The 10,280-nt window shown below is 40.0% G+C and overlaps 1 protein-coding gene across 1 annotated transcript; it reads left to right on the top strand.

Annotated features, from left to right (window-relative positions):
* Positions 1 to 3,115: 3,115 nt before the first annotated feature.
* Positions 3,116 to 9,749, top strand: dnajc18 (DnaJ (Hsp40) homolog, subfamily C, member 18). Its single transcript, XM_041052167.1, has 8 exons — positions 3,116 to 3,715; positions 4,679 to 4,838; positions 5,391 to 5,536; positions 6,305 to 6,511; positions 6,740 to 6,852; positions 7,193 to 7,302; positions 7,421 to 7,593; positions 7,885 to 9,749. The coding sequence occupies exons 1-8, from the start codon at positions 3,589 to 3,591 to the stop codon at positions 8,007 to 8,009; spliced, it is 1,161 nt and encodes a 386-aa protein (XP_040908101.1). The 5' UTR covers positions 3,116 to 3,588; the 3' UTR covers positions 8,010 to 9,749.
* Positions 9,750 to 10,280: the final 531 nt, after the last annotated feature.

Below are 10,280 nucleotides of genomic sequence, written 5' to 3'. Positions count from 1 at the left end.
AAATACCTTTTTGTTTTAAGAGTATTTAATAACAACACATCATTATTTCATTTGGAATAAGCAGGCATGGGTCCATTCTGAAATTTACTGAATGGATTTGAAGAATGTATCCTGAACATAATTTAGTTGATTAACGCTACGTTTGAGAACAAATGTAGTTTCTTTTCCATCAAAATTAACCCTAGATTCATTTAAAGTAGTCAGAAGTACCATCAGAAGTGGTTTATGAATCCATCCTTACGTGTGTTAATCATATATCATTTATTGTGTTTTAAATCAATTTTTCAGAGTACAGTGGAGAAACAGGCCGAGAAAACACTTCACTGACAAGTGCACCCACACTGTGATCCAAATAAAACATAAATTCACGCCCAAATATTGTGTCAAAATACACTGATGAAAAGTCAGGTTATATCCAAAAATGCCAATGTTGCACTGAGGGGGTTATTTTGCCTGATAGAAGAATGAGAAAAGAAACCAAATTAAAACAGGAAACATTCTGGTTCTTTCAAAATATATGATTTGGGAAAGTCTTTACCAGTAAAACCCCAACATGAAGCAACACATCACATAAATTTCTAGAATTTCCTTTCATACATCAATATTTTTTCTACCTTATATTCCATCTTTCTATTTAACGATAAAGGTATGTCAATTAAGGATGGACAAATTATTTTTAACACAGCATCTATGGTACGGAACGCATCAATGCATGCAATTAAGTTCCTAATTGTTATGTGAGATTATAATTGTGATAGTTGTGTTTCAAATAGTAAACTTGAATTATTTTATTTTTGAATTATATTTGTTGTTTTATTTGTCTTGTTTTATAAATTTTATAAATAGGCTTCCTTTGATTGTTTTGTCCATTTTATTTTTCATTCTGTTATTTATTACCACTGCTTTTAATTTTATATTGATTTACTGTATGCAGAGGTGTGAAGCCTTGTGTTTTATTTTTATTTTTTTCTGTTGTACTGATGTACAGAAAATGTTCAATAGTGTGAATGAATATAATCTCAGTGAAAAGCAACTTTCAGGCTGCCAAAGCATGATAGCATGGTTTTCAGATGTAAATGAACTGGACACAAAGAAAATCATGTGTCGCACTTACATTTAACAGGAAACATTATACTCTGGTTATATTTACTGCTGATATTATTATTGTTACAATTTAGCTTATGGTTATTTTTCCTTCCTCTGTTTCTGGTTCTTGTATGGTCTACATGCATATTTCAACAAACAAATATAATGGATTTTATCTTGCAACATTTTTTATTATCTATGGAAATATGTTTTGGCATTTGAATTCCTAAACAATACACACATTGTAAGCATGCCCTATGGGACAAATCACATTTTTTTACTCTTGAATAAAATATGCATGAACAAAAATATGTGGCATAGTTTCTAACTCACTGATGGAAGTATTAATGCTCATTTTAGCTGTCAGTCTGACTTACATCCAGACACAAACCCCCAATAAATAAGTGGCTTACTTGTGCTCAGTGTAGCCAACCAAGAATATCTGCTACACTTTGTTGATTCCTGTATCAGAATCATCACACCACAGTATCTTACATCTAACTAAATATGTGTTAATGTCCTGTCCAAATGTGCCTAATCAAGTTAATGACCAATTGTTACAGAGATGTAGACACTTCATGTAATGTTATCATAATCCATATTAGCTAATGTGCTATTAACTATTCAAGATCACATTTTAAAATAACTTTAGCTTAAAATATTCATTATATGCTTGCCGCATTTTTTTACTCTGCCACTGTAGTCAAAGGCATCAATGTTCTACTTTGAGTAAAAAACGAAGAAAAAGAAGAAAATTCACCCCAGTTATTCACCTCCATAGGCATCTGAATGCATCACAAGGAAGTGTCAGAGGTACGTCTTTCATGAAAGACCTTGAATCTAGCAGCAGCATCACTGGACACCTGCTGATGTTACCATAAGACTGTATAAAACATGGACGTAGCATCCGTGACGTCACCCATTGGTTTCGGCGAGTCGGTTATGTAACCAAACCATGGGCATTTGAGCTCTGCCATCTTGGATTTTAGTGGGAGTGTACTTTCCATATTTTGCTAAGAGGCGGTCAGCCGGGGTCAGCCGGCCGAGAACCCGGCCACTTAGCTCGGAGCAACCGAGCTAGCCTAAGGCTAATCAGCTAGGCTAACAAGCTAAGCGGCAGCTACACGCAGCTACATCCACCACACAACATGATAATGATAATAATGACATATTAAAATGTTTAATATTTAATATTCACAGGTTTTCACCGCTGCCTCCACCCACTATACAGTTACAGCAGCACACAAACAACAGCAGCCGCTTACTGACGGAGCAGCTCCTCTATCCATGCAATGTCAGACTTTTTAAACAGAAAAATGAGACGAAATAAAATTGTAGCCTAGTATTCCCGAAATAAACGGACTCTGAGAGCACGGAACACACCGCAACAGCGTTCCTAACATTAGCTGCTCCGGTCCTCTATCTATATCAGCAGCGACCATAAATCGGCAATTAAGTCATAAGCCAGCGGCAAAATATGCTAATACATGCTAATTAGTACAAACGTCAAGGTAAAATAGGGAGAAATTTACTTACCGAAAAAACAGCAACACAGACTCCTTCGACGGTCGGTTAGTACAGTCTACACTACAACAAGCCATATATGTCACAAACACGGACACCGCAGCCCCTGTCAACCGCTGGAGGTAGCGGGAGGCCTCTGGATGTAGCCGCCTAGCCCAGCCGATGCTTTAGCAAAAAGCTAACTGCCAGTGCCTGTCCATGGGGCTGTCACTCAACGTAACCATGCCCTAATTTATGTAAGAATTTTAAGCCTCAAAAACACTAACACCCCCCCCCCCCCCCCCCCCCCCCTCCCCGCCCCTCCACTCTATTTTATTTTGGGCTATTTTAACATGGGGGTCAATGGAGAATTGCTCACTTCTGGAGCCCGCCCCCAGCGGCAGCCGAGGAATTGCAGCTTTTTGTACGCGGAAGTGATCCTCACTGCTGAAACCTACAACTCCCCTCTTGGATGTTACTCAACCTTCTGGGTTTTGTAAGGACTAGGTTATAGACAGGAAACGAACAACATCAAAATAGAACAAAACAAAACAGAAAATCAAGAAAATAACATTTTAAGGACCTATACACAGATTTCAGGGTTCACTCCACAGGAAATGACGTCGCTCCTGGCTCGCCTCCACCTCTTGTCCATCACAGCTCCAGGACTTCAGCTTCATTTAACACGGTGGCCCTTTAAACACTGCTGAAAAAAAATCAGACCGCAAAAAACAGTCTGTTTTTCAGACTTCCAGTTTAAACAATGGCCCAGCTGCAGGCCTGTTTTCAGCCTGACAACAGCTGCCATCGTCTCGGACAGTGAGCGGCTGCGGGCTCGCACCTAGCTAACGTTACGCAGCTGTCTGTAACCAAAGCTAATCGGCTATCTGTGGTTAGCTGCAGCGGCTCGCCTGTGCCATATGATATTGACGCACATTGCACCGGGACAGACCTCTGCAGACGCGACTGGATCGGCTAAACGACTCGTTTACCGTTGAAATGGACAAAGACGAAGCAGACCGGCTGATAGAGAAGGCGAAGCTGTGTTTGCGGTCGGGACGAAAAGATCGGGCGCTTCAGCTGCTGTACGAAGCCCAGAATATTTACCCCAGCACCAGGGCCAGAGGTAAAATTAGCTGACGCACATTCTGCAATGGCAGTAACGTTATGTCAAGCTAACGTCTTGCTCAACTGCCTAACTTATCCTGGCCCTGTTAACTGTAGAAAATGAATTATAATGAATTAGCAGACTTCAGGAGGGATACAAGGAGCTGATATTTTCAGATGGGGGACAAAAATGTGCGTTCTAGCATCAATAGTTAATGCATTTCAGGCTGTTTGCTCAGGCTTCATGCTGAAATTTAGGGCTTTTAGGGGGCTCCCTCCCCCTCTGCAGTTCTCAGACAGCACCACAGACTGTGAGGAAGCGCTGCGTTAAAATCTGATTGGGTTTCCAGTTGCTTTACCTTCACTAATTGCTTTTGCAGTAATGCCATTCTAACCAATATAATTAATTTGTCATAGATTACTTTAAGCCCTGTGAACACAACCTGCAGGAGGCAGTTAAATGCCACAGGGTCAGCCATTTGTGTTATGTTGCATATGTTAAAACTTGTGCTGTACACTTTATGCTCAGTGTCACTTTGCTCTTATATAGATGGGTGACAAAGAAAAACCTGAATAAATGAGTGTGGAAACATGAGCAAATGTTTTTGTGCAGAATGAAAACAAGATTGAAAATGATGTAAAGCAGATACTATCGCCTTCAGCTTCACCAGATCTTGGAGCAAGGTGTTTGACAGTGCGCTCAACCACCATCTTCAAAACACCAAATATAACGTTTTGGAAGAATGTTAGAGTTTCAGAGATGTATATATTCTATGTCAAGAGGCATTGAAGCTGTTCTGATGCCTTACTAAGATATTTAATGTGGGCTTTTCCTTTTAATTTGGCACCCAGGGTTTGGGTTTTTGTTGTCTAGTAACCATCATTTCCATGGGCATTTTGACTGATACCAGCAATCCTCCTGTTCAAGCTCCGTGCATTCCCACCTGACTTGTCAGTTGACTTCAGACGCTCTTGTTTGTAGTGCTGATAGATGCCATAGTAAGGAATGGAGGCACCGCTACCCCAGAAGCAAACCACGTACCCCCGCCAACAGGCTGGAGAGACGAGGACGTTAGAGACAATGATGTGAGCAGTGATGAAAAGAAGAGCTACACCGAGGAGCAACGCCAGGGTGTTCTCAGGTGCACAGGGAGTCTTTACTCTTTTGTTTTTTCACAGTTATGCAGGGACTGATTGACCTCTGTCATTGTTCCACTTCATATAACTGCGGCTATTCCCAGATGCCAATAAGTAAACAGTTCACAGTATTCCTGACTACCTGTGGTGTCCTGCCCACAGATACAACACTCACACAGTTGGCTGCCAGCTGCCCTCTCTGACTGAGCAATATGTTTGTCCTAATAAAGGCCAACAAAATTATATTAATAGTAATTGTAAGTACTGCTTACCACAGTGCTTTTCTTTGAAATAAAACCATACACTTAACATGGACTGGAAAGGTCATGAAGCTTCCATTTACTTGTATCTTTGCATGTAGATATAACATTGACCGTTGGATGGAGCTCTCTGTAAATGTACATGCAACTAACTACTGTGTGAAGAGTATACACACTCACTAACCTCATATGGGTTTGAGAGAGTGTTTTGAAAGTTTAAGCTTGTTTTGTTTTTTGTTTTTTTGTTTTTTTGACACTGACATGTTTCTGACATCCGTTTGGACTTTGTTATTGCAGGATAAAGAATTCCAAGGACTTTTATGAAATCCTCGGTGTTCCTAAAAATGCCAGTGACGAAGATTTGAAGAAGGCGTACAGGAAGTTGGCCCTCAAGTTTCACCCTGATAAGAACTTTGCTCCAGGAGCTACAGACGCTTTCAAAGGTATGAGTTTCGGTGGGAAAAGTGCTTTTTTTTCCCTGTGAGATACAGTATAGACAGACGAGATACAGACGAGACTCTGCTGATCCCACAAAGAATCTTTTTCTCACTTACTGCAGTTCATGGTTTCATGGTCAGTTCAAGGGCATCACCCTCATGCTGGTAGTGTCTTGTTTAAACAAACTTCAACAGGGCTTGAAGCTTAGTCATCTATTTTTACCAGTTTTAATTAAATTCAGAAATTCTGTTTTGAGCTGTGAGGCCCACTTCCCCAAGGAGATGCAAGAGAGTTGCAGGGGAGTTGAAGATGGAGAGATGTGAAACAAAGATTAGTGCAATTTGCGTCAAAGGTGAAGCCTACTGCTGAGTCATAACTTAAATGTCTGTTGCAAATGATTTCCATATCCACTTAGCAATGATGGAAGAAAGATGCAAGTTTATAACTGCAGAACTTGCATGAGAATCATCATGTTTTTAACTTTTCTTCAGTATCAAAGTAATTCAGTAATAGATGCTTGTACATCCATGGATTCACTGCAAAGAAGAACTGCTAATAGTACATTCGGCATACTTTTGTTGGTGCCAATTTGCCAAAATGTTACAAATAATAGGTAAAAAACAAATGGGACTCAAGTTTTAGCCCACAGTCAACTAACTGAATCCATAGCAACATTATACTGACTGTTAACTTCCACTAAAACTATGGCTGTAATTAATCTGCTTTGGAGTTAATGCTTGCCTCGACCAAATGTGTCCTTCCTTTCCCAACAGCAATAGGCAATGCATACGCGGTGCTGAGCAATCCAGAGAAGAGGCAGCAGTATGATCAATATGGAGATCAGTCTGCGACTTCGAACGCACCCCAACAGTCCAGCCACAGTCGCCATGGACACTACCGAAGATTCCACAGAGACTTCGAGGCCGACATTTCCCCTGAGGAACTCTTTAACATTTTCTTTGGAGGAAGGTTTCCCACAGGTGAGCGGTTGTGTGAGGCCCAAGAGCCATGAGTGGTTTTTAATTTTATCTTAAATAGTCTAAAATCTTATTATTGTTATTATTAATAGTGGTAGCAGTATTATTATTTATTATTACTGTTCTCAGTATTGTTATGATTGTTACTTCTAGCTATAGTGTAGAAATATTAACTACTGTCTCATTGCGAAAGTGTAGATGTTATAGAACAGCGTGTGTGTCTCTCGACAGGAAATATCCACGTGTACACCAACCAGGGAGCCTCCTACTCTCAGTTCTATCAGCCTCGTCGTCGACGTGCTTATGAGAGGCGCGAGGAGGTGGTGGAAGACAACCAGAGTCAGGTCAGTGACTCACAAAACGTTAAGATAAATCCCTCTTAAACAACCACAGTATTATGCTGTGATCCTCCTGTGGAGATACACTGTTGTAATCATAAATGTGCAGTGGAGGACCACAGTAAAATGAGATTTTTGATGATGCGTTTTAGCCTTCCATTGGCTGTTTACTGTAATGATTTGATTTAATGCCACTCATTTACTTTCCTCATAACTGAAGTGCCCTTATTGTTTTGGAAGATTGTGGTTTGCTTCAAAGTCCTGTGCTGGCATGAGTGCAGTGTCAGTGCAGCCTACATACAGTATTACATGCTTTGTAATCTGTGCTGATTTTCTCTTCCCACAGAACACCTTCACAGCGCTCCTGCAGCTTCTCCCTGTGCTCGTGCTAATCCTCATATCAGTGTTTACTCAGATGATGGCCACTACCCCGCCCTACAGTCTCTTCTATAAGCCGTGAGTCTGTTGCACCTTCAACATTAACTACAGTGACATTTAAACAAATCCCTGGGTTCCACCACAGTTGACAGCACAGTTTGGCTGTATCCATTTTGATTATGGGTTTGGGTTTCAGGGCCATGGGGCTGGTGGTGTCCAGGGAAACGCAGCACATGGGCGTACCGTACTACGTGGATAAAAGTTTTGAGAAGGAGTACCGCGGAGCTGCGCTGGAGGAGCTAGAGAAAACAATCGAGAGCGACTATATTGAACACCTGCAGAGCAGCTGCTGGAAAGAGAAACAGCAGAGTAAGTGAGCAGCTCACTTGGCTTGGACGGGGAGTCGGAACTGACCATAAAACAGCATAATGATGTTTTCTCACCTTGTTTTTTTTCTAGGGATTAAACTAACAAGCTATGTGACATGTTCATGTTCTTTAGAGGCGCTGGTAGGTGGATTATGTAAACACTGGACTAACACAGGCTAACTGTTTCCATAGTTGCTGGCTGTAGTGTCACAGATATCTGTGTCTTTCCACCTAAATAAGCAAATAAGTGTAAAAAGCCATTTTAAACAGTTTCTTTTTCTTTTCCTTTCAGAATCAGACTTGGCAAACCTCGGACAGCTGTACCGAGACGAACGGTTAAAGCAGAAGGCAGAGTCGATGAGGCTGGACCACTGTGAGAAACTGCATCGACTGGTTGGGCGTCAGAGAGGCAAATGAGGACTCGTTTGAGAGGAGAACACGTTTCTTTAGAGACTTTACATTAATGCGTTTTATTGGAAGTCTGTAATTTGTTCAATCTGGCCACTTTGTAAAGAAATCTCTTTGGGTACAGCGCAGTCAGTGGGAGATTATGCCGCTGGAAACAATGTGCCTTGTCTCCTGTTTGATGGTAGAAAATAGAGTTGCATGTCAGCTGCTGACTGCGGTGGCAGCAGCATCATGTGCAAACTCACCGTGGCAGTGTGTATGATGTGTCAGAGCCTTTAAACTTTCTTATAGAAATGGCATGACATATGGGGGTCTCCCTTTGGGGTTCTGAAGGAAGTTGTATGTTCACACATACATGTTTTACTTGTTTAGGTTTTGTAGTTTACCTGTATTTATTTTCTTGAACGTTTTTTTGGTTCCTTGCTTAAATTGTAGGTGTATTTATTTTAATAGTTAATAGAGTGAATGTTACTTGAGCATCTTGGCTCATCATTTTTTGTTTTGTTTTTTTTGTTGGAAGTGATGAAGTACAATGACTTAAATATTACTGTAGACAAATCTGAGAGCTTCTGTACTGTGAAATGACAGAGGACCTTTTTATTTATTACAACATAGACAAATCAGACATTAGAAAGGACTGTAACATCTATATTGTGGTTTATCAGGCAATTTGACCTCCGGTACTATAGAACTAGGGAGCACAATAGACTTCACAAAACATGACCACATTTTTCTGATTAATGAGCTTATAAGGTTGTACTTGCCAAAAAGTGAGCTTTCTTCTACAATAGAGCTTCCTGCTCCCCTCTCTACTCCTGGCATTAGTGTTTCATTTCATTGTCCATTAAGCTTCAGCCACTCGGGAGAGATTCGTTAGAGGTTTAAGTGTGAGAAATGACTGTTGTGTGTTGGAGGCCACATTTGGACGAAGTTCAGTTCAACCAAAAAAGCCCATACACAGACCTGCACAGTTTTCCTGGTATACCTGTTACATATTGGAAGCTCAGTGTTGAGCGTTACCTGTAAGGATACCGGGACTTAAATGGCATGCAATACTTTCTTCTCATAAACCATACCCAAGCTTCACTTTGTCTGAGGAAAAATGCTTTTCAGCTCGAATTTATAAATGTTTTATAAATCCTGCACCTTTCATTTATACAGTGTTTTATAAAGAGCGTAAACAGAATTAACCATTTTAATCAGTTCTATTAACTATCTGTGGAGATGAACAACTTTCTCTCACAGCTAGGAAACCAGAATTGTGACTTTAACTTGTCAGGTCTTGTCATGAGTAGGTCGCTAACTTTGTGAAGTTGTTAACTTTAATTCTTTAACCCAACCCTACGCAGACATTAACACTTGTCGCTGTGCACTAAGACTGCCGATCTGCCTTAGCTGTTCTCATACTTGTTAAGGTGACATGTTAAGGTTCATCTCAAGCACTTTTTAAGTTAATACTTAAACCTGTGTTCCATATCATTACTGTTGCATGCACCCTAGTGAGAGAGTGTTATTAGTTGCATTATTTATTTATTTTTATTATTTTATTTTTTTTCTTTTTGGCAAAAAAACATCTTCATGACTACTGACTCACTAAATGTTATTTAGAATATTCAGGGCCACTCTGTAACTCACAAACATGTAAAAACTTTTACTGTGATACACACAAATCAGGTTTTGGTATCAGTCAGTGTGGTAGTAACACTTCAGCCAAAAATACCAGAAAATTAAAGATGTATCCAGAAAATATCTGGGCTCGTCTGATTCGTTCATTTGTGATTTCATGGTGGTTTTACTCTTTGAATGCCTCGCGTGTTTGGTCACATCATTAAGCCAGAAAATGAAAGATGCATGTCACACATATTTAGTGGTTGCTGTTCAGTATCATCATGGGAAAATTAAGCATAGTTCTACTTGAGGTATAACGTTTTAACTGTGGCTGTCATTCAACTTAGGGTCTCTTTATTTCAAAGTGATTATTGGAGCGTCCAAGCCAATCAGCACATCCTGCTACAACAGTTGATGTTTGTCAGACAGGAAGGAGTGTAGATTATAGGTATTTGGATGGTTACACATTTTGTTCGCTGTTCATTTTCAGTTAAAAAAAAAAAAAAGGGATACCACATTAAAGTGTCAATTCTCAGCTTAATTTCAGTAGAAAGAACTGTGTGGGAGGTACAGTCCTTTTAACACATACAATTTAGGTGTTCAAAAGTAATTAGATAAACATGAAGTCAAACAAAATCAACATATTTAATATTTTGTGGAAAATTCTTTGCT

Source organism: Toxotes jaculatrix, chromosome 12 (assembly GCF_017976425.1).
Source record: "Toxotes jaculatrix isolate fToxJac2 chromosome 12, fToxJac2.pri, whole genome shotgun sequence".
NCBI lineage: Eukaryota > Metazoa > Chordata > Actinopteri > Toxotidae > Toxotes > Toxotes jaculatrix.
The sequence above is the reverse complement of the archived record's forward strand: the minus strand, read 5'-3'. Positions and strand labels throughout refer to the sequence as shown.

Coding starts and splice junctions, on each gene's coding strand:
- dnajc18 (XM_041052167.1), top strand. CDS start 3,589: ATGGACAAAGACGAAGCAGACCGGCTGATAGAGAAGGCGAAGCTGTGT. Junction 3,716..4,678: donor CCCCAGCACCAGGGCCAGAG/GTAAAATTAGCT, acceptor TCTTGTTTGTAG/TGCTGATAGATGCCATAGTA. Junction 5,537..6,304: donor AGCTACAGACGCTTTCAAAG/GTATGAGTTTCG, acceptor CTTTCCCAACAG/CAATAGGCAATGCATACGCG.